The 24384-nt window shown below is 38.1% G+C and overlaps 1 protein-coding gene across 3 annotated transcripts in view; it reads left to right on the top strand.

Annotated features, from left to right (window-relative positions):
* Positions 1-24104, top strand: part of FAM114A2 (family with sequence similarity 114 member A2) — a 38244-nt gene extending 14140 nt beyond the window's left edge. For 2 of the 3 annotated variants that reach the window (XM_019924777.2, XM_019924778.3), the window contains exons 9-14: positions 5-84; positions 7521-7643; positions 8138-8277; positions 11162-11234; positions 20612-20665; positions 22772-24104. In XM_019924777.2, the coding sequence (XP_019780336.1) occupies positions 5-84; positions 7521-7643; positions 8138-8277; positions 11162-11234; positions 20612-20665; positions 22772-22873 (572 nt within the window). In that variant the 3' untranslated portion in view covers positions 22874-24104. Of the gene's footprint in view, positions 1-4; positions 85-7520; positions 7644-8137; positions 8278-10779; positions 10886-11161; positions 11235-20611; positions 20666-22771 lie in introns of those variants that run through there. The other variant, XM_073802739.1, reaches the window with a different exon arrangement.
* Positions 24105-24384: the final 280 nt, after the last annotated feature.

The raw sequence follows: 24384 nt of genomic DNA, 5'->3' as shown, positions 1-24384 counted from the left end.
CTAGGGGATGAAGACTTTACCAAAGAGATAACAGAGGTATTTTCCCAGCTGCATGTCTCCTCCAAACCAGAGAAGCTTACTAGGGTAAGTTTTCCTTCTTGCTGATTTTCAATTTTTTACATATATATTTAGTGGATAAAGAATGTAAGGTTGTAAATTCCTGGCAAGGATGTCACCAAAACCGAGGGTATATTCTGAGTTCCATACCTCCTGTCTCCCTCTTGGTCTCGCAGGTTAGTGTGCTAAACTCACACTGCACCCCCTTACCCCCAGCCCCCCAACACATCTGCCATCCTCACCTGTTTCCATTTGGAATGCTTTGCTTGTCTGAAGGCTTAAGTTAGGCCATAGCATTGGTCAGTTAAAGTTGGCAGCACTCATCAGCCATCATGATACCAATGGGCTAGTGCTCTATTGAGGGCTCACTGTTCTCAGGGCTCTGAGTGATTCTGAGATGATGGGATGTGGCCCCTGCCTTTAGGTAGCTGGAGTTTGCCATTTCCCAGAGCCCAGTAACTCAGATAATGACCACTTAGCTTGTGGAAATGAGAGAGTCCATGGCCTGAGCCTTGGTCTTTGGTAGTGATGCCTGAGCTGTCTTCAGTCAAAGCTCAGAGTGGGTCGGGAGATACTGTTTCCAGGGTAGTACCCGCCTAGCATATATACCAGTGCCAGCTCTTGGGACAGTATTCTTTGGGTCTTGGGCTGCTTGCTGCCTCTTCACCCTCTTCTCGAGAAATATCTTAGGATCGGTTAGCAGCAGCACACATTGCTTCCTGGCCAGGGAGAGCTGATAGCCATTGTATAGTCATCAGAGTCACCTCTTGCGTACCCCACGGTAAGGAATAGGATGCTTCAGGGAAGTTACCCTGCTCTCCCATGCCCATTAAAAACACTGCATTCTCCAAGAAAGGTTTTCAGAACCTTGCGTCAGCAGCTCCTCTCCCTCATCTTGTCTGTAGCACTTTATGGCACTTTCTAGCTTGTGTTATAGTGTTTTTTGTTTTGGAAGTAATAGCAAACTTAGAAAAAAGTTGCAAGAAAAGTACAAACAACATTCATATAGCTTTTATGCAGATACACCTATTAGCATTTCACTGCATTTGCTTCATCATTTGTGCTTGCAAATATGTTCTCTTTCCCTCTTCCTATCCCTTCCTCTCCACCTCCCCCATAGACACACACACACGTTATTACTATTATTGGGACTTTTTTTTTTTTTTTTTTTGGCCATACCGTGTGGCATGCGGGATCTTCAGTTCCCCAACCACGGATAGAACCCATGCCCTCCCGCACTGGAAGTGTGGTGTCTTAACCACTGGACTACCAGGGAAGTCCCTGGGACTATTTTTTGAGAGTAAAATGTAAGCATTATAGCCCTGTACTCCTAAATATTTCAATATGTATCTCCTAAGAATATGGATATTCCCTTCTATAACCACACAAATTATCAACTGCAATAAATTTAACATTGATACCATACTTTATTTAATCTGTTGTCCACATTCCAGTTTTGTCAATTGATCTGATAATGTCCTTCATATCCAACTTTTTCCTCTAATGTTGGAGCCAGTACATGATTGCGAATTGTATTTAGTTGTCACGTACTTTGTCTCTTTTAATCTATATTTGCTTTGTTTTGTTTTTTTGTTTGTTTTAGTCTCTTTTAATCTGGAAGAGTTCCTTAGCTTTTCTTTGTCTTTTATGATTTTGACATTTTTGAGAAATACAAGCCCCTTCCCCCTTTATAAAGGTAGAGTATTCCTCATTTGAGTGTTGTCTGGTGTTTTCTCATGATTAAAATCAGGTTATGCATTCTTATAAGTGATGTTGTATCCTCCACAGGGTACCATATCTAGAGGCACATGATGTCCATTTGTCCCTTATTGGTGATGTGTTGTCTGATTTCTCACTGTAGAGTTATGATTTTGTTCCTTTGCTGCTAATGAGCTTTCTGTGGGGAGACATTTTAAGACCATACAAATATCCTGCTCCTCATGATTTAGCATCCTAGATTTAGCAACTATTCATAATTCTTGCTGCACCAGTCTTTACTGTGATGGTTGCTGAATGATGATTTGTTTCAATCCCAGTACATGCTCCACATTTACCAGTGAGCTCTCGTCATTCTACTTAGAATTAAGAGCTCTCCCTTCTCCCCTTATCTCTTTATTATCTGTTTGTTATTGATATGGTCTCATGGGTTTCTATTTTTTCCCCCATTGGTTTGTAATTCATTACTGTCCTTAATTATTTTGCTGTTCAAATTGTCCTTCAAGCTGACTCCTGTGTGACATGCCCCCGCTATTTGAATATTTCCTTATTTTCTGGCATAACGAGATCTTGTACCTTCCATATTTCTCTCCAGAATGAACCTTTTCTTCAAAGAGCCATGGTTCCTTTTTGATATTGCAGGACAAAACCTGGATGCTAGGTGTGCTTATCGCTTGGGGTATCTTTGCTTCTAGGCCCTGTTGGCCTAGGAAATGTATTCAAGTACACATACGTGCACCTGTGTGTGTGTGTGTGTGTGTGTGTGTGTGTGTGTGTCCATGTATATGCTCACATACATATTTTAGAGATCATGAGTTCACACTGATAAGTCCAGTTTCAGTCCATTCTTACAGGTTCTTCCTTGCCTCTCCCCATTATACATTTGTATCTCTTTTTCATAGTAAGAACTCTGTCTCCCAACAACATTACTGCATTTCCTAATTTCCCTAGTCCTGTAATGCATCTGAAATGTTTCCCTTGCTTTGCCCATACTACTATAAAACCAAACTATAAAAAAATTTATGATATATTTATTGTCTCCCCATGTTAATTTAATTTCATCTTTGAATATATAGAGTATTAATATGTTTTCAAAAGTCAAAACTGTACAAAAAATATATTCAGAAGTGTCACTTCCTCTCAATTCCCACCCACTTCACTCTCCCCTCTCCTTTTAGATATTAAACTTTCTTGTTTTCCAGCATATCCTTCCTGTGTTTCTTTTTTAGATAAGCAGATATATTTTAAAGACAAGCAGATATATTTTCTTATCTCCTTCTTATATAAAAGTTAACATACTATTAATATATGTATTCTTCAGCACTTTATTCACTTAACTGTATGCAAATGTATTTTCATAAAATTATCATTGCTTTTTGTTTGTTTGTTTTGTTTTGTTTTGCGGTACGCGGGCCTCTCACTGTTGTGGCCTCTCCCGTTGCAGAGCACAGGCTCTGGACGCGCAGGCTCAGCGGCCATGGCTCACGGGCCCAGCTGCTCTGCAGCATGTGGGACCTTCCCGGACCGGGGCACGAACCCGCGTCCCCTGCATTGGCAGGCGGACTGTCAACCACTGCGCCACCAGGGAAGCCCCTGTTTGTTTTTAAATGTGTGTCTCTTACCTCCCATTCTAAAACTTAAATTTCTTCAAGGCTGACTCTGTGCTTTATCAGTTCTTAAAATCCCAGCTTTGCCATCTTTTACTTTCTGTATGGTCTTAAGCAAGTTGCTTAACCTCTCTGTGCCTCAGCTTCTCTGTCTGTGAGGTAGGGATAATGTAGGGTTCCTGTGAGGATTTAATGTGTTAATACACACAGAGCTCTTAAAAGTGCCAGACCCGTAGTAAATACTCACTGTTTATGGTCCTAAAGAAGCTAGCTCAGTATGTTATACATTTAGATGTTCGATAAACGTATATACAATAAACCTTTATTTTGCTAGGTGCTAGGGAAACAGTAATGAAAGAGACATAGTTTCTCTGCTCAAATAGATCATCATAATAAATAAATTGTTTTTAAAAAGTAACCCCTTACCTATCTGGTAGTCCTAGTCATTCTCTAAAAGCAATCTTTGTATTGTTTATATTTTGGGTGTTGAGACTTAAGATGTAGAATGATTAAGGATCAGGGCCTGATTATTTCCAGGAATTTATATGAGAGTCTGTATGATGCAGGGGAAAAGCAGTGAAGCAAAAGTCTGAGAACACAGTTCTGATTCTTATTGTGACTCTCACATGTGATGTAGGCAAATCTCATTTGTTCTCCAGGCCTCATTTTTTTCAGCTGGAAAGAAAAATAAGTTGTTGGAGAAGCTAAGCTCAAAGGTGCCTTTTAATTCCAAAGTCTCTAGATCTCATCAGTGGGACGTTCCAGACTGAATTCTGGGTGTGGAGGGTGGCTAGCATTGGTTTTGTTTTGTTTGGTTTGGTTTGGTTTTTTGTTTTTGCGGGTACGCGGGCCTCTCACTGTTGTGGCCTCTCCCATTGTGGAGCACAGGCTCCGGACGCTCAGGCTCAGCTGCCATGGCTCACGGGCCCAGCCGCTCCGCGGCATGTGGGATCCTCCCGGACCGGGGCACGAACCCGCCTCCCCTGAATCAGCAGGCAGACTCTCAACCACTGCGCCACCCGGGAAGCCCTTGGTTTGGTTATTTTTAAATTTATTTTATTTATTTATTTTTGGCTGCGTTGGGTCTTTGTCACTGTGTGTAGGCTTTCTCTAGTTGTGGCGAGCAGGGGCTCATCTTCATTGCAGTGTGTGGGCTTCTCATTGCAGTGGCTTCTCTTATATGGAGCACAGGCTCTAGGTGCGTGGGCTTCAGTAGTTATGGCACGCAGGCTCAGTAGTTGTGGCTCGTGGGCTGTAGAGTGCAGGCTCAGTAGTTGGGGCGCACGGGCTTAGTTGCTCTGCGTCATGTGTGATCTTCCCAGACCAGGGATCGAACCTGTGTCCCCTGCATTGGCAGGCAAATTCTTAACCATTGCGCCACCAGGGAAGTCCCAAGCATTGGTATTTTTTGAAAGGGATGATAAATTACATTGAGTTGGCACAATAGATTATAATAACTTAATATATTTATTAGAGAGGTTATTTTGAGTATGTATTATGCCTACTAAAATATCTCCAAGTAAGTTAAATTTATAGTATCAGATTTCTTTTTGTTTTATGTGGCCTTATATCTCTCTATTTTTCTTCTTTTTTCCATCTCACATATATCAGTGTCTGTTTTTTGTCTGGGTTCATAGGTTGTGCTCTAGCTCATTCATGTTGTACCCTTGGGTGTAGCCCCACTTATTGATCCTTAAAGGCTCAGCCCCAATACTATGTCTGTAATAAAGCCTGTGATTCTCTCAGTTTTCAGTTGGAATGACTCTCAACGTCTTCTCTGGATTCCTATTGCCTGGTTACAGCTCTGAACACATTCTGTGTATATAAAGTTACTCAAGTGGATGACTTAATTTAATGACAGTAAACATTTCATTAGAAACCAGGACTCTTCTCAGTTGCAAATGACAGAAACTCAAGTCAGACTGGCTTAAGAAAAAGGCACATTTATTAGCTCATGGAACTAGAAAACTAAGGGGCAACACTGGCTTCAGGCATGGCTCTCTATCCAGAAACTTGTCCCTTCTCCATCTCTTGACTCTGCTTTCTTCTGTTCATTCTTAGGGATGCTTTTCCACATGATGGTAAGATGATTACTGGCAGCTTCAGGAGACTTTTTCCAGTTGAGTAACTCCAACAGAAAGAGGACTTCCCTTTCCCAGTAATTTTATGAGATGTCCTGAGGCTGATGCCCATTGACCTAGCTTGGGTCACTTTTCCATCCATGAACTAATTACTGTATAGACAGGGGGATTAATTTCTTGGTAGCTAAACCTGAATCATTTGCCAACCCTTGGAGTCAGAGGATGAAAGTAACCCCATCCAAACCACATGAACTGAGAAAAATCTAGAACTTACTACCAAAAGAAAGGAGATATATATGCCAACTAGGTAAAAACAGTAGATATCTCTCAACGCTATAGGGAACATCTGGGTGCACTAATCCAAATAAGATACCACCACTGTTCTGTAATAATGTAGTTTATTTAGGAGATAACACATAGTTAATTCCAGTGTATTTTGGTAAGTACTAAGTTGAAGGTGTACTTAGGGGACTGTGGACGTACAGAAAATGGTTGTTGAAGTGCCCAGTCTCCTGGGATGCCTTTGAAAGTTACTTGGAGCAGACAGTGTTTGGGTGGAGGATTGAAAAAAAATTGAGTTGCCTTGATTTAGGGGGAAAAAAAAATGGAAATGACACTTTGGACTAAGGGAATACCATGAACAAAGAACAGGCATATTACAGGTCATTATTACCAGATCATAAAGTGGTAAGTGGTAAGAGATGAAGCTAGAGAAGTAGGTAGAGTAGGTCATGGGCATTTTTTAGATCATGTCAAAGAGCATGATCTAGTGGATGGAGAGCCATTGAAGAAAAGCAGAGTGATCAGCTATGGGCTTAGATAGATCACTGGTACCATTATGGAAGATGGATTTAAGAGGAGCCATATCAGAAGCAGGGAGACCAATCAGAGTGCTCTTGCCATAGAGTAGATTTGAACCTAAGTGGTGGTAATAGAGAGGAAGAGCAAAGTGGAGAAATACGTACGGTAAAATCAGGCTATCTTGGTGATTGGAAAGGAAGAATCTAGGATGGCTCGTGTATTTTGGCTTGGATGACTGGTATATGGTGGTTCTTCTAAAGCTCAAGGGAATAAGAGAGGATGAAAAATTTAGGGATAGGGAGAGAAAGATGATGAATTTAAATTTTGCACAGGTTATATGTGAGACAGATGCCTATAGGATATCCTGATGCGTATGTCCAGAAGGGAATTGGAATATGTTGTTTTCAGAAGTTAGTGCTGGAAATAAGGATTCAGGAGTCAGCAGCAGGTAGGGAATAGTTAAAATCACTGAAATAGGATCGATGGAGAGGGGAGGGAGTAGGGTGAGATAAGTAGAGAGCCAAGGCTGCTATTTGGGACTAAGAAGGGGTATGGGGGACTTCCTAGAGTGATGGGAAAGTTCTGTATCCTGATCTGGGTCACAGTTACACAGGCATATACACATGTAACCTGTCATGCTCTGAAGATTTACACACTTTACTGTGTGTAAGGTACACCTCAGTTTAAAAAAAGCCAAAGGATTAGAGGGAATGTGTGGTCACAAATGTTAAGTGTTGTAAGGAGATCTAGTAAGTTAAGTACTGAAAAGCTAGATGGTATGTTTCTTTGGGTGAGAACAAGAACACTGACTTCCATGATGCTAAAATGTTCCTGGTGGGTGCACAGTAATCTTGGTGAGCTGAATCGAATTGCTGATGGACTGTACAGTCATCCCTTGATATCCTCAGAGGTATCCTGGTTCCAGGGCCCCCTGTTGACACCAAAATTGAGGGATGCTCAAGTCCCTGATATAAAATGGTGTGGTATTTGCATATAACCTACATACATCCTCTGGTATATGTTAAATCACCTTTTGATTGCTTATAATACCTAATACAGTGTAAATGCTGTGCAAATAGTTGTACATACAATGTAAATGCTATTTAAGTTGCCAGCACTTGGCAAATTTAGGTTTTGCTTTTTGGAACTTTTTGGATTTTTTTTTTTTTTCCGAATATTTTCAAACTGTGGTTGGTTGAATCTGAAGATGTGGAAGCTGTGTAGATGGAGGGCCAACTATAATCTTTTTCTTATTTAGGCAAGAAATACAGCCTGTGAATGGATCAGGACATCTCTGGCCAAACCATTAGAAGAGAAGGAAGAAGGAAAAAAACAGTTGGAAGCAGAAGAAATTGAGCAAATCAATAACAATTCAATAGAGGTAATGAAAACAACTAAGGCTTTTTTTTTTTTCAATGTGGTATCGCAGTTAGGGACGTAAGCACCTATTTTGTTGTACTGCTATCCATAATTTCTACCTTGTGATCCAAGATCGCAACATCTTAGTTCTAGACTATAGGATGCAAGGAGTGAAGAAAAAGAGACAAAGGGTGCATGTATGTGGCGTCATGAGAAGGTTCCCAGAAGCTGCACATGACACTTTTTATTCAAATCTTTTAGCTAAAACTTAGTCACACGGTCACACCTGACTTCAGGGGAGCCTCTGTTTTTATAGCTATGAGCCCAGTTATAAAATTATATAGCTACTATGGAAGAAGAGGAAGTTTATTGAAGGGCAACTATTATCTATTAGTCTCTGTTGCTTTCAAGATATTGTATACTTCAGTATGGGAGAAGCAGGGTGGTGTCATTTCCTCTTGTATTAAAAAAAACAATGCTCTGTGTTGTTACGCTTTGTTTTGTTTTTCCGTCCAGGATATCCATGCATTTGCAATCAGGAGCCTAGCAGAACTGACTGCCTGCTCAATTGAACTGTTTCACAAAACAGCAGCTCTGGTTCTGCATGGCAGGAAGCAGGAAGTAACAGCCATAGAAAGGAGCAGAGCCCTTTCCCAGTAAGTGTAATGAGTATCCCTCTAAATGATACAGTTTGCTGAAAGAACTTTCTCAGTTTCTTTTCAAAGTTTTAGAAACTTTCCTCTCAGTAAGATGCTGTTCACATTGCACCATTCACATCTTAGAGGTTTGTTCATTTTGGGTTTTAGTTAATAAGTAGCCAAGGGTGTTGTTTATTTTCATTGAGCCATAAATCTATTTTATAAATCTGCCCTTTTTTATTAACCAACTCATACTCGGAAAACTAGTTTTTTTTTTTCAGATCACTGACCTTAATTGAAGTAGAATTTTGCATAAGTGAAAACAGAAAATAGTTCTAATAACCTCAGTTCTTAATAACAGTTGTTGGTTATTGAGTGCTAATTATATGCCAGGTGCCATGCTAAGGGATTTATGTGTATCATTTCTAATCTTTAAAAACAACCCTCAAGATAAATAATCAGTCCAGCTTTAAAAATGAGGAAACACAAACATAAGAGAAGTTAAGTAAATTATGCCCAGGTTGTGCAGACTGGGATTTAAACCCAGGTCTATCTAAGTTTCAAACCGTATTTTTCCAGTATATTGCTGGTTTTGAACAAAAATTTGAAAAATGATAGAATGTAGGTAGTCACAGGAGGAAAAAAAGCCCTACTGTTTTCTAAATAAATCTCCTAATTAAACAATGAGAATTTTCATTGGAGGAAAAAACATGAGTGAGAGTGTCTAGTGTGTTAGGATTGGAAGGGACCCTTGATGTTCTCTCGGCCATTTCTTCACCTACAGTTTCACTGCCCCTCTACAACATCCCGTAAGGAGGGGCCTAGTTTTGTCTTAAACATCCTTAGGATGAGGGATTCACAATCCCAAAGCAGACTATTCTTTGGAAAACTAGCTATTTCCACTGCATGGAATGCTCTTCCAGTCATGGCTCTTTCCTTCACTGAATTTCCTTTATTTCTTAGAGGGTCCTTTTTCACCACCCTATCTAATACTATCCTCTACCATTTTCTCATTCTTTTTTTCTTTTCTCTAACTCTAATTCACTATTACATTGATCAGTTTAACCTCCTCAAGGGTAGGATTTTTATTTTGTTTTATTTTTTAATTTATTTTTTAATAAAAAAAGGTCTTATAAAATTTTTGAAGGTTACCTTCCATTCACAGTTATTACAAAATATTGGTTATATTCCCCATGTTGTTATTACAAAATATTGGCTATATTCCCCATGAGCTTCTCTTACACCCAGTAGTTTGTACCTCCCACTTCCCCACCACTATATTGCCCCTCCCTCCCTCTCCCCACTGGTAACCACTAGTTTGTTCTCCATATCTGTGAGTCTGCTTCTTTTTTGGTATACTCACTAGTTTGTTGTATTTTTTAGATTCCTCATATAAGTGATTTCATACAGTATTTGTCTTTCTCTGTCTGACTTATTTCACTTAGCATAAATGCCCTCCAAGTCCGTCCATGTTGCTGCAGATGGCAAAATTTCGTTCTCTTTTATGGCTGAGTAGTATTCCATTGTGTATATATACCACATCTTCTTTATCCATTCATCTGTTGATGGACACTTAGGTTACTTCCATATCTTGGCGATTGTGAATAATGCTGCTGTGAACATTGGAGCGCATGTATCTTTTCGAATTAGTGTTTTTGTTTTTTTGATATATACCCAGGAGTGGAATTCCTGGGTCATATGGTAGTTCTATTTTTAGTTTTTTGAGAAACCTCCATACTACTTTTCACAATGGCTGCACCAATTTACATTCCCACCAACAGTGTACAAGGGTTCCCTTTTTTCCATATCCTCACCAACCTTTGTTATTTGTGTTCTTTTTGTTGGTAGCCATTCTGACAGGTGTGAGATGATATCTCGTGTGTTTTTTTGTTTGTTTTTTAAATTTTTATTGGTGTATAGTTGATTTACAATGTTGTGCTAGTTTCAGCTGTACAGCAAAGTAAATCAGTTGTACATATACATACATCCATTCTTTTTTTTGGAGATTATTTTCCCATGTAGGCTATTGCAGAGTATTGAGTAGAGTTCCCTGTGCTATACAGCAGGTTATTATTAGTTATCTATTTTATATATAGTAGTGTATATTCACCAGTCCCAACCTCCCAGTTTATCGCTCCACCCCCACCACCCCCCCGCTCCACATCCCCTGGTAACCATAAGTTTGTTTTCTACATCCATGACTCTACTTCTGTTTTGTAAATAAGTTCATTTTTACTCCTTTTTTTAAGATTCCACATATAAGCGATATTATATGATATTTGTCATTCTGTGTCTGACTTACTTCACTCAGTATGACGATCTGTAGGTCCATCCATGTTGCTGCCTCATGTGGCTTTGATTTGCATTTCCCTGTTACATTTTCGAATTCTTTACTTGCTTTCATATCACCATCTAGTACATATTATATATATAAATATATGTATACTTTTGTGTGTGTATAAATGTATACATATATAACTATAAACATATACAAACATCCATCTCTTTCTATATTTATAGTATCCCTGTCAATCAGCAAGTAAGTTAGTATTCATGAAAACTGGTGCTTTGCTTGTTTACTAATATATCCCCAGTGCTCAGAAGTACCTGGTACATAGAAGCCTTTCGGTAAGTATTTGTCAAATGAATGAATAAATATTTAATTTAACTATATTTCTAAATGGAATGTAGGATCTTTTAAGTATGACTTTGTCTCCTTAAAATGTATCTTAGTTATTTCCTTTGATTTAATTTGAAAGCATAGTATTTTCTAGAGAATTTTGTAGAAAAGTATTTCTCTAAGGACTGAACCTTCTCTTCCTATAACATGTGTCCCCATATATGTAGTTGAACATATATGGGGACCTAGGACCTGTTTCTCCTTTTTTCCCTTCTTTCCTAGGATGACAGTTGTGTTGTGTAAAGAGTTGTCCTCTCTGTCTAAAGAGTTCACCACCTGCCTAACAACTGCTGGGGTAAGAATTCATGATTTTTATTGGGCTAATGTCTGTTTTGTTTTGTTTTTAGAACAGCTTTATTAAGATATAGTTTACATATCATAAAATTTTTCCCATTTAAGTGTACGTTTCAATGGTTTTTAATATATTTACAGAGCCATGCAACAGTCACCAAAATCTAATTTTAGATCGTTTTCATCATCTCCCGGAAAACCTCTCATACCATTGGCAGTCACTTACCATTCCCTTCCCCTCCACATTCTTCTAGCCTTAAGCAACACTAATCTACTTTCTGTCTATAGATTTGCCTATTCTGGGCATCTAATATAAATGGGATCATACAATATTATGGTATTTTGTGTCTGTTTTCTTTCACTTAGCATAATATTTTTGACGTTCATCCACATTGTATCAGTATTTCCTTTTATTACCTAATAACATTCTATCATATGGATATATACCACATTTATCTATTCATCAGTTGATAGACATTTGGATTGTTTACTCTTCTTGGTTGTAATGAATAATGTTACTATGAGCATGCATGTATGTTTTTATTTCTCTTGGGTGGATAGCTAGGAGTGGAATTTCTGGGTCACATGGGTAATATGGACCATTAAGGAACTGTCAGACTGTTTTCCAAAGTAGTTGCACCATTTTACACCCCTGCCAGCAATGTATGAGAGTTCCAGTTTCTCCACATCCTTGTTGACACTTGCTATTGTCTGGTTTTGTGTTTTTGTTTTTGTTTATTAAACTTTTACCAGACCTAGTAGGTATGAAGTGTTATCTCATTATGGGTTTTATTTGCATTTCCCTGATGGCTGATGATGTTGAGCATCTTTTCACATGCTTGTTAGCCATTTGTATGTCTTCTATAGAGAAGTGTCTTTTCCAGTCCTTTGCCTATTTTTAAATTGGGTTTTTTTTATTATTATTTTATAAATTGGGTTTTTTATTTTATAATTTATTCTGATTTTAATTATTTTTCTTTTTATTATTTACTATTTATTACTGAGTTATAGAAGTTCTTTATTTTCTCTGGATACAAGTTCCTTACCAGATATATGATATGCACATATTTTTTCCCAGTCCATGGGCGGTCCTTTCACTTTCTTGATAGTGAATAGTGATAGAGTCCAACTTGTCAATATTCTCTTTTATCACTTGTTCTTTTGGTATTGTATCTAAAGAATCATTGCCTCACCCAAGATCATGAGGATTTACTCATGTTTTTTTCTAAGAGTCTTATGTTGCAGCTCTTATTTTTACGTCTATTATATATTTTGAGTTACTTTTTGTGTATGGTGTGAGGTAGGGGCCCACCATTTTTTTTTTCATGTGGATATCCAGTTGTCCCAGCACCATTTGTTGAAAAGTTTCTCCTTGTTGAATTGTCTTGGCCCTTTTTGTCTAAAATCAATTGACCATAGTCATAGGGATTTGTTTCTGGGCTCTTATTTCAGTTCCATTGATCTGTGGTATCCTATGCCAGTGCCATACTGTCTTGATTTCTGTAGCTTTGTAGTAAGTTTTGAAATCAAGAAGTGTAAGTCTTCCAACTTTCTTCTTCTTTTTCAAGATTTTTTTGTCTATTGGGGGCCCTATGCATTTCCATATGAATTTCAGGATCAGTTTGTCTATGTCTAACTGAATTTTGCAACTCGTTGTTCTTTTTTATACAGTCTTCAATATATTTTGTGCTGCTTGCTCTCGAGACCTGTACTGAGAATGTAGACCTTGATAAGATAAAAATCCCAAAGTTGGATTCTAGTTTAAAGGGGCAGCGCCTTACTTAAACTATGGCAACTCTCATATTTTGCAGTTGCCAGCCAGTAGGAGAGTTGTAATTAAAGCTAAAGTTTTTTTGTTTTGTTTTAAGGAATTGTAAAAATTTACTGAAGGTGTGTGAACTATGGAAGATGATTCAGACATCAGTAATCATGAATTGGCATAAAATCAAGGGCATTTTAAATGGACAGATAAAAATCACTTTGTAGTACACCAAACTCATACATACAGAGAACAGATAGGTGGTTGCCAGAGGCAAAGGTGGGGGCTGGGTGAAATGGGTGAAGGGGATCAAAAGGTACAAACTTCCAGTTATAAAATAAATAATGTACAGCGTGTACAGCATTGGGGATGTCATGTACGTCATGATACCTATAGTTAATAATACTGTATTGCATATTTGAAAGTTGCTACGACAGTAGATCTTAAAAGTTGTCATCACGAGAAAAAAAATTACTTCACTGTGTATAGTGATGGATGTTGACTGGTCTTATTATCATCACTTTGCCATGTATGCAGATAGTAAATCATTAGTTTCTACATATGCAATTAGTATAGTGTTGTATGTCAATTATACCTCAATTAAAAAAAATCAGCTCGTAGTTAAGGTTATAAGGGTCAATGTGGCAGCAAAGTTATTCTGGGCCCTTAAATTTATTTTAGTTAAGAGCATGGCCCAAATTAATTCTTCTCACTTTGAGTTTACATTTTTCCTATAAGGGATAATTCTGTGATATAGTTTCTCTTTTCCTCTTAGTATTTTCTTTAAAAGAGCTTCTAGGTTTCCTGAAGTTAATCTTCTGAGGCTAAAGTTTTCCATGTGTTTCATAAAGATACTTTAACCCAGCAAGTCAACTCTAAGGTGCTAACACATGCAAGTATTAAATTTGCATTATTTGTCTCCACATTTTCCAAACAGCCCATCTTAAAAACGAGTTGAGTATTTTGAGCGCATGTTTCATATCTGCATTTTTTTTTGGGATGTGGGCCTCTCACTGTTGTGGCCTCTCCCGTTGCGGAGCACAGCCTCTGGACGTGCAGGCTCGTCGGCCATGGCTCACGGGCCCAGCCGCTCCGCGGCACGTGGGATCCTCCCGGACCAGGGCACGAACCCGTGTCCCCTGCCTCGGCAGGTGAACTCCCAACCAATGCGCCACCAGGGAAGCCCCATATCTGTATATTTTGTTTTAAAATTTTTCTAAAGTTTTTGTGGTCAAATATACCATTTCTATCTCCCTTCCAAAATGAATATACTTTTTAAAGTTAGTAAAAACTACAAAGGCAGGGCTTCCCTGGTGGCACAGTGGTTGGAGTCTGCCTGCCAATGCAGGGGACACGGGTTCGTGCCCCGGTCCGGGAAGATCCCACATGCCGCGGAGTGGCTGGGCCCGTGAGCCATGGCTGCTGAGCCTGCGCGTCCGGAGCCTGTGCTCCGCAACGGGAGAGGCCACAACAGTGAGAGGCCCGTGTACCAAAAAACAAAAACAAACAAACAAAAAACTACAAAGGCATACACTCTCAATTTGGATAGAAGGAAATTTAAAGCCCTTCTTGAGTCTGATCCAGACTTTGTCTATGCTTTTATTTATATTTGGGTATGTGTGGGTGTGTTTCAAAGTGGAATCATACTTTATTTATTTTTGAATTCTATTTAATGTATTTTTTTATACAGCAGGTTCTTATTAGTTATCCATTTTATACATATTAGTGTATACATGTCAATCCCAATCTCCCAGTTCATCACACCACCACCACCACCGCCCACGTCTTTCCCCCCTTGGTGTCCATACGTTTGTTGTCTACATCTGTGTCTCAATTTCTGCCCTACAAACCGGTTCATCTGTACCATTTTTCTAGGTTCTACATATATGCATTAATATACGATATTTGTTTTTCTCTTCCTGACTTACTTCACTCTGTATGACAGTCTCTAGATTCATCCACGTCTCTACAAATGACCCAATTTCGTTCCTTTTTATGGCTGAGTATTATTCCGTTGTATATATATATATATATATATACCACATCTTCTTTATCCATTCGTCTGTCGATGGGCATTTAGCTTGCTTCCATGACCTGGCTATTGTAAATAGTGCTGCAATGAACATTGGGGTGCATGACTCTTTTTGAATTATGGTTTTCCTGGGTATATGCCCAGTAGCGGGATTGCTGGGTCATATGGTAATTCTATTTTTAGTTTTTTAATGAACCTCCATCCTGTTCTGCATAGTGGCTGTATCAATTTACATTCCCACGAACAGTGCAAGAGGGTTCCCTTTTCTCCACACCCTCTAGCATTTGTTGTTTGTAGATTTTCTGATGATGCCCATTCTGACTGGTGTGAGGTGATACGTCATTGTAGTTTTGATTTGCATTTCTCTAATAATCAGTGATATTGAGCAGCTTTTTCATGTGCTTCTTTGCTATCTGTATGTCTTCTTTGGAGAAATGTCTATTTAGGTCTTCTGCCCATTTTCGGATTGGGTTGTTTTTTTTTTTTAATATTGACCTACATGAGCTGTTTATATATTTGGGAGATTAATCCTTTGTCCATTGATTCATTTGCAAATATTTTCTCCCATTCTGAGGGCTGTCTTTTCGTCTTGTTTGTAGTTTTCTTTGCAAAAGCTTTTAAGTTTCATTAGGTCCCATTTGTTTATTTTTGTTTTTATTTCCATTACTCTAGGAGGTGGATCAAAAAAGATCTTTCTGTGATTTATGTCAAAGAGTGTTCTTCCGATGTTTTCCTCTAAGAGTTTTATAGTGTCTGGTCTTACATTTAGGTCTCTAATCCATTTTGAGTTTATTTTTATGTATGGTGTTTAAGGAGTGTTCTAATTTCATTCTTTAACATGTAGCTGTCCAGTTTTCCCAGCACCACTTATTGAAGAGGCTGTCTTTTCTTCACTGTATATTCTTGCCTCCTTTATCAAAAATAAGGTGTCCATATGTGCATGGGTTTATCTCTGGGCTTTCTATCCTGTTCCATTGATCTATCTTTCTGTTTTTGTGTCAGTACCATATAGTCTTGATTACTGTAGCTTTGTAGTATAGTCTGAAGTCAGGGAGTCTGATTCCCCCAGCTCTGATTTTTTTCCCTCAAGAGTGCTTTGGCTATTCGGGGTCTTTTGTGTCTCCATACAAATTTTAAGATTTTTTGTTCTACTTCTGTAAAAAATGCCATTGCTAATTTGATAAGGATTGCATTGAATCAGTAAATTGTTTTGGGTAGTATAGGCATTTTCACAATATTGATTCTTCCAGTCCAAGAACATGGTATACCTCTCCATCTGTTTGTATCATCTTTAATTTCTTACATCAGTGTCTTATAGTTTTCTGCATACAGGTCTTTGTCTCCCTAGGTAGGTTTATTCCTAGGTATTTTATTCTTTCTGTTGCAGTGGTAAATGGGAGTGTTTCCTTAATTTTCTTTCAGATTTTTCATCATTAGTGTATAGAAATGCAAGAGATTTCTGTGCATTAATTTTGTATCCTGCAACTTTACCAAATTGATTGATTAGCTCTAATAGTTTTCTGGTGGCATCTTTAGGATTCTCTATGTATAGTATCACGTCATCTGCAAACAGTGACAGTTTTACTTCTTCTTTTCCAATTTGTATTCCTTTTATTTCTTTTTCTTCTCTGATTGCCATGGCTAAGACTTCCAAAACTATGTTGAATAATAGTGGTGAGTGTGGACATTCTTGTCTTGTTCCTGATCTTAGAGGAAATGCTTTCAGTTTTTCACCATTGAGGATGATGTTTGCTGTTGGTTTGTCATATATGGCCTTTATTATGTTGAGGTAGTTTCTCTCTATGCCCACTTTCTGGAGAGCTTTTGTCATAAATGAGTGTTGAATTTTGTGAAAAGCTTTTTCTACATCTATTGAGATGATCATATGGTTTTTATTCTTCAGTTTGTTAATATAGTGTATTGCATTGATCTGTTTGCATATATTGAAGAATCCTTGCATCCCTGGGATAAATCCCACTTGATCATGGTGTATGATATTTTTAATTTGTTGTTGGTTTCTGTTCACTAGTATTTTGTTGAGGATTTTTGCATCTATATTCATCAGTGATATTGGTCTGTAATTTTCTTGTTTTGTAGTATCTTTGTCTGGTTTTGGTATCAGGGTGATGGTGGCCTCATAGAATGAGTTTGGGAGTGTTCCTTCCTCTGCAATTTTTTGGAATAGGTTGAGAAGGATGGGTGGTAGCTCTTCTCTAAATGTTTGATAGAATTCACCTGTGAAGCCATCTGGTCCTGGATTTTTGTTTGTTGGAAGATTTTTAATCACAGTTTCAATTTCATTACTTGTGATTGGTCTGTTCATATTTTCTACTTCCTCCTGGTTCAGTCTTGGAAGGTTATACCTTTCTAAGAATTTGTCCATTTCTTCCAGGTTGTCCATTTTATTGGCAAAGAGTTGCTTGTAGTAGTCTCTTAGGGTGCTTTGTATTTCTGCAGTGTCTGTTGTAACTTCTCCTTTTTCATTTCTAAGTTTACTGATTTGAGTCCTCTCCCTCTCTTTCTTGATGAGTCTGGCTAATGTTTATCAATTTTGTTTATCTTCTCAAAGAACCAGCTTTTAGTTTTATTGATCTTTGCTATTGTTTTCTTTGTTTCTATTTCATTTATTTCTACTCTGATCTTTATGATTTCTTTCCTTCTCTTAACCTTGGGTTTTGTTTGTTCTTCTTTCTCTAGTTCCTTTAGGTGTAAGGTTAGATTATTTACTTGAGATTTTTCTTGTTTCTTGAGGCTTGTATTGCTGTAAACTTCCCTCTTAGAACTACTTCTGCTGCATGCTATATAGGTTTTGGATTGTCATGTTTTCATTGTCACTTGTCTCTAGGTATTTTTTGATTTCCTCTTTGATTTCTCTAGTGATCTCTTGGTTATTTTTAATGTATTGTTCAGCCTCCATGTGTTTGTGTTTTTTACGTTTTTTTCCCTATAATTGATTTCTAATCTCATAGCATTGTGGTCAGAAAAGATGCCTGATATGATTTAAATTTTCTTAAATTTACTGAGGCTTGATTTCTGACCCAAGATGTGATCTATCCTGGAGAATGTTCTCTGCGCACTTGAGAAGAAAGTGTAATCTGCTGTTTTATGAATGAATGTCCTATAAATATCAATTAAATCTATTTGGTTTCTTGTATCATTTAAAGCTTGTGTTTCCTTATTAATTTTCTGTTTGGATGATCTGTCCATTGGTGTAAGTGAGGTGTTAAAAGTCCCCCACTATTACTGTGTTACTGTTGATTTCCTCTTTTATAGCTGTTAGAAGTTGCCTTATGTATTGAGGTGCTCCTATGTTGGGTGCATATATATTTATAATTGTTATATCTTCTTCTTGAATTGATCCCTTGATCATTATGTAGTGTCCTTCCTTGTCTCTTGTAACATTCTTTATTTTAAAGTCTATTTTATCGGATATGAATATTGCTACTCCAGCTTTCTTTTGATTTCCATTTGCATGGAATATCTTTTTCCATCCCCTCACTTTCAGTCTGTATGTGTCCCTAGGTCTGAAGTGGGTCTCTTGTAGACAGCATATACATGGGTTTTGTTTTTGTATCCATTCAGCGAGCCTGTGTCTTTTGGTTGGAGCATTTAAGCCATTCACACATTTAACGTAATTATCGATATGTATGTTCCTATTACCATTTTCTTAATTGTTTTGGGTTTGTTTTTGTAGGTCCTTTTCTTCTCTTGTGTTTCCCACTTAGAGAAGTTCCTTTAGCATTTGTTGCAGAGCTGGTTTGATGGTGCTGAATTCTCTTAGCTTTTGCTTGTCTGTTCAGCTTTTGATTTCTCCATCGAATCTAAATGAGATCTTTGCCAGGTAGAGTAATCTTGGTTGTACGTTCTTCCCTTTCATCACTTTCAATATCTCATGCCACTCCCTTCTGGCTTATAGAGTTTCTGCTGAGAAATCAGCTGTTAACCTTATGGGAGTTCCCTTGTATGTTATTTGTCATTTTTCCCTTGCTGCTTTCAATAATTTTTTTTTGTCTTTATTTTTTGCCCATTTGATTACTATGTGTCTCAGCATGTTTCTTCTTGGATTTATCCTGTATGGGACTCTCTGCACTTCCTGGACTTGGGTGGCTATTTCCTTTCCCATGTTAGGGAAGTTTTCAACTATAATCTCTTAAAATATTTTCTTGGGTCCTTTCTCTCTCTCTTCTCCTTCTGGGACCCCTATAATGTGAGTGTTGTTGCTTTTAATGTTGTCCCAGAGGTCTCTTAGGCTGTCTTCATTCCTTTTCATTCTTTTTTCTTTATTCTGTTCCACAGCAGTGAATTCCACCATTCTGTCTTCCTGGTCACTTATTCGTTCTTCTGCCTCAGTTATTCTGCTATTGATTCCTTCTAGTGTATTTTTCATTTGTTATTATATTGTTCACCTCTGTTTGTTTGTTCTTTAATTCTTCTAGGTCTTTGTTAAACATTTCTTGCATCTTATGTATCTTTGCCTCCATTCTTTTTCTGAGGTCCTGGATCATCTTCACTATCATTATTCTGAATGTTTTTTTCTGGAAGGTTGCCTATCTCCACTTCATTTAGTTGTTCTGGGGTTTTTTCTTGTTCCTTCATCTGGTACATAGCCCTCTGACTTTTCATCTTTTCTATCTTTCTGTGAATGTGGTTTTTGCTCCACAGGCTGCAGGATGGTAGTTCTTCTTGCTTCTGCTGTCTGCCCTCTGGTGGATGAGGCTATCTAAGAGGCTTGTTCAAGTTTCCTCATGGGAGGGACTGGTGGTGGGTAGAGCTGGCTGTTGCTCTGGTGGGCAGAGCTCAGTAAAACTTTCATCCGCTTGTCTGCTGATGGGTGGGGCTGGGTTCCCTCCCTGTTGGTTGTTTGGCCTGAGGCGACCCAACACTGGAATCCTACCCGGGCTCTTTGGTGGGGCTAATGGCGGGTTCTGGGAGGGCTCACGCCAAGGAGTACTTCCCAGAACTTCTGCTGCCAGTGTCTTTGTCCTCACAGTGAGACACAGCCAACCCCGTCTCTGCAGGAGACCCTCCAACACTAGCAGGTAGGTCTGGTTCAGTCTCCCCTGGGGTCACTGCTCCTTCCCCTGGGTCCTGATGCACACACTACTTTGTGTCTGCCTTCCAGGAGTGGAGTCTGTGTTTCCCCCAGTTCTGTCGAAGTCCTGCAGTCAAATCCCGCTAGCCTTCAATGTGTGATTCTCTAGGAATTCCTCTTCCCGTTGCCGGACTCCCAGGTTGGGAAGCCTGACCTGGGGCTCAGAACCTTCACTCCAGTGGGTGGACTTCTGTGGTTACATGTTCTCTGGTTTGTGAGTCACCCACCCAGCAGTTATGGGATTTGATTTTATTGTGATGCGCCCCTCCTACCATCTCATTATGGCTTCTCCTTCGTCTTTGGATGTAGGGTATCTTTTTTGGTGACTTCCAGTGTCTTCCTGTCGATGATTGTTCAGCAGTTAGTTGTGATTCCGGTGCTCTCGCAAGAGGGAGTGAGAGCATGTCCTTCTACTCCGCCATCTTGAACCAATCATCATATTTTACCTATTGTTTTTTAATGTGCTATCCTCGCTTAACACATTATCCTTTGTTCTAGGTCAAGGAAAAGGCAGACGTCCTTAATCCGTTAATCACTGCAGTATTTCTAGAGGTTAGTAGTACTAATTGTTTTTTAAGTCTCTAACTTCTAGGGCATTATGGATTAATAACTCTTTAAGTTTTCATTTTTTGTTTTTTTCACTAGTTTAGCATGTTGATGCAGATATGACCAAAATGGTGTATATTTTATATTTCCTGTTCATTAATTATAAACCATAAAGATGAAGGTGCCAGGTAAAGTGCAGTGGAAGAAGCGGTAGGCTGTCATTACTTAGTACTACCCCTTTGTAATTAATGGACAATTCTCATTAATGAAACATCTTCTGGAGACTAGCTAGTAAACATGATGCGCTGAAAATTACAAATAGGCTAGCACTGCTCCTTAAAGGAATAAGGTTTATGCAGAGGAGATTAGTTACAAAACAAAACAAAAGAAGACAAATCATTTTGTCATTTTATTGCGCAGAAATTTGCTTTATTATGTCAAAAAGCTACCTGTGGTCCGATGCAGGGGACGTGGGTTCGAGCCCTGGTCCGGGAAGCAGAGCAACTAATAAGCCTGTGCACCACAATTACTGAGCTGTGCTCTAGAGCCCGCGAGCCACAACTACTAAGCCTGTGTGCCGCAACTACTGAAGCCTGCATGCCTAGAACCCATGTTACACAACAAGAAAAGCCACCGCAATGAGAAGCCCGCACACCGCAATGAAGAGTAGCCCCTGCTCGCCGCAACTAGAGAAAGCCCATGTGCAGCAATGAAGACCCAATGCAGCCAAAAATAAATAAATAAATTTATATCGATAAAAAGAGAAAACCACAGAAGGCAGAAAAAGTGAAAGATTAAAAAAAAAATGAACTATCTTGTAAATTAATTGTGCAAAAATTTAGATGTTTGATGATTTGTTTAAAACATATTTATCTAAGTCTGAGGGGAGAAAATATATTTGATAATCAGTTAGGTTTTAAATATGAATTGAAAAAAAATTTTTGCCACCAGAGTGTTACTTCTTTAGTTTTAGATTCTTTTAAAATTACCGATGAAGAAATGCCTTTCATTCCTTAACTGCATAGTTTTCCTTTAATAGTCAGGGAAATTATTCTGATCACTTAAGCAATTTTAAAAAAATAAGTGTATGATTTAGTAGATGGCAGAGTGGTAGAGATGAAAGAAGTTTGCAAACCAGGAGCCCAGTCCTGTCCTAGGTCCCCCTGATTTGCACTATGACCATGGACCAGGGGTTTACCTTCTTGGCAATCTTGTTATCTTTATATACAAATTAAGAGATTTAACTAGATGTGCTGTGAGGTCTCTTTTGGCTGCAAAACTTGGTATCAAACGTCACACTGAAGTTTAAACAGGGGTTCTTGCCATTGATAAATCAAAACAAGGTAAGCTCACTTGATATGGTTACCCTTTTGTTATTCTGAGTTGGTTGTTCTTGCTTACAGATTTGAAACACTCTTGTCCTTGAAATTATACATTTTTATTTTAAGGTAATGAACTCTTATGCTTCTGGAAAGTCAGAACTTGTCAGATATAAATGAAGTCTGGCAAACTCTGAGCATAATGATTCCAAGTTTTTCATATGTCTCTTGTAGTAGACAGAAACATATCTGTACTTTATCATCTTTAAAAGCAGTATTCCTTCTTTATCTTTGTGAGCACCTGTCGCATGTTCACTGATTACGGTGAGTCCATGGAAGAAGAACAATCACAATGGACTAGAAATCCTATTGATGTAGGATTCATAGCCTTCTGAAATCCTCTTTGAGTAATTGACTAAAATGCTGTGATAGGATCTACCCATTCAATCAAGGAATAAATAATCTTTGAATGCCGTATTTGAGCAAGACGCCAAAGAATGGCTATCATTCTAATGGGCAAGTTGGACAAAAATGGTGACATTCTTTTTTGGTGCTGTCATATCATTTTAAGAGCTAGATCAAAACAAACAAACAAACAAACAAAAAAAAAGAGCTAGATCATTCTTTCCCCTATAAGTTTAGTGAAATGGTTAAGTATGTATTCTTATTTGCCAGGCTACAGATATAGTTAGATTGTAAAAATTAATTTTTTTTTGTTGTCTTATAATATATTTTCTCTTTTAAGTGACTGCAGTATTTTCTTTTTCTTATTTTTCAATCCTTATCCTTATAGGCATCAAACAGTGCTTCCTACATTCAGGATGCCTTTCAGCTGCTTCTACCTGTGCTGGAGATCTCTCTTATTGAGAACAAGTCTGAATTACCAGAGGCATGAGCTACAGGTGCAGAGGCCTTTGTCAGGACACTGAAGAACAGAGAAGATTCTAGCTGAGACTTGTGATGGCCAACAAATGCCACTCTTTTCTGGGTACCCCTGGAGAAGTGAGGGAGAAAGGTTATTTTAATATATAAAAATCCAGGCAGAAGAGCATGTTTAAGGAAGTTTGTTGCCTTCAGTGCTTGGTTGAAGTATTCAGGTCCTCACACTGCTCTTCCCAGTTGTTATAATTAATAAATTATTTGAAAAGAAGTTTTATACAAAGTTAAAAAATAATAGCTCATAAGGTTAAGGGGACACTCAGGCAAAAATATTGGTCTTTCTTTGACAAGACGCAAAACACTAAAAATTTTGCAGTGGCTGTAATTTTGCAGTCCATGGATGTAATTGGTTGTTAAGCAAGAGGAAAAGGAATTCAGTATTCTGGACTTCATGTGCTTGATCTGTTAATGCCATTTTCTTTCTCCTCTCTGTAATAAAATCTATGGCTTCAAGAAAACCGAGTATATATAAACTCTGTAATGATTACCCTTTATTACATGAATTCTTAGAATTGGTTAGAAAGTTTCATCTCCTCTTTAATTCTCAGTAGATATTTGGCATTGAAGAGAAGCTTATAGAATATACTTAGAGCCACATGAATGAACTATAGCAAGGTGCCCTTTGGCTTCAAATTGCTTACCCACCGCAAGATGACAAACTTCAAGTTGTAGTTGACCCCCCTTTACGGGATTCATGACCAATAAATGCAATTTAGAGAAACAGTTTCATGTTTGCAGATATTCTGAGTCTCCAGGATGTTTTTCATGCATACCCGATATGCAGGATAAATTCTGTAATAGCCAACTCCAAAGGAGTGTTGAAGCTCTTTCAATGATGGGGATTTTGTTGTTTGAATATTGTTGAAGTGGACTGTAGAGTCCCATAGAAATGATGTTTATGTATAACAGGATTAAGACAGTTTATTTTTCCTCATTCTTTTTTGTTTCTTTTAATGTATTCTTTAGCATGTTTATAAATATAACTTTTATCTTTCATATCTTAAGCCTTCTTTTGCTTTGTTCAACAATCTAAAAGACTTACAGGTTATCTTCTTCCTGAAAGCTATTTTGGTATCCACTCTTTTAAAAAAAAATTCTCCAACTTTGTGGGTTTTAATGATTCAGGTAACTTTTGTGAGCTCTGCCCCTTATCTTTTAAAACCTTTAAATAAAATATAATAATCGTGTCAGTTGATCCTTTTATTTACTTTTGCAAATGTGAGCCCTGATATCTTCTCAGACCACAGAAATAGCAAAGCAAACCAAAACAGGTTGATATCAAGACTATTTCTGTGTGATCACCTTATGTGGGGTAGGGGGCAGTTTGTTAGCAAGGAGGAAAATAAGTAGATTTGGACTAAAAAGATACACCAACATCACTAAAATGTTACTCTGCTTATATTCTGTTCTAACATGATGAGAAAAGGTTTTGAATATTTCTTTTTATAGAAACATTTAACCCTTCCC

This window comes from Tursiops truncatus, chromosome 3 (assembly GCF_011762595.2).
Source record: "Tursiops truncatus isolate mTurTru1 chromosome 3, mTurTru1.mat.Y, whole genome shotgun sequence".
Classification (NCBI taxonomy): Eukaryota; Metazoa; Chordata; class Mammalia; order Artiodactyla; family Delphinidae; genus Tursiops; species Tursiops truncatus.
The sequence above is the reverse complement of the archived record's forward strand: the minus strand, read 5'-3'. Positions and strand labels throughout refer to the sequence as shown.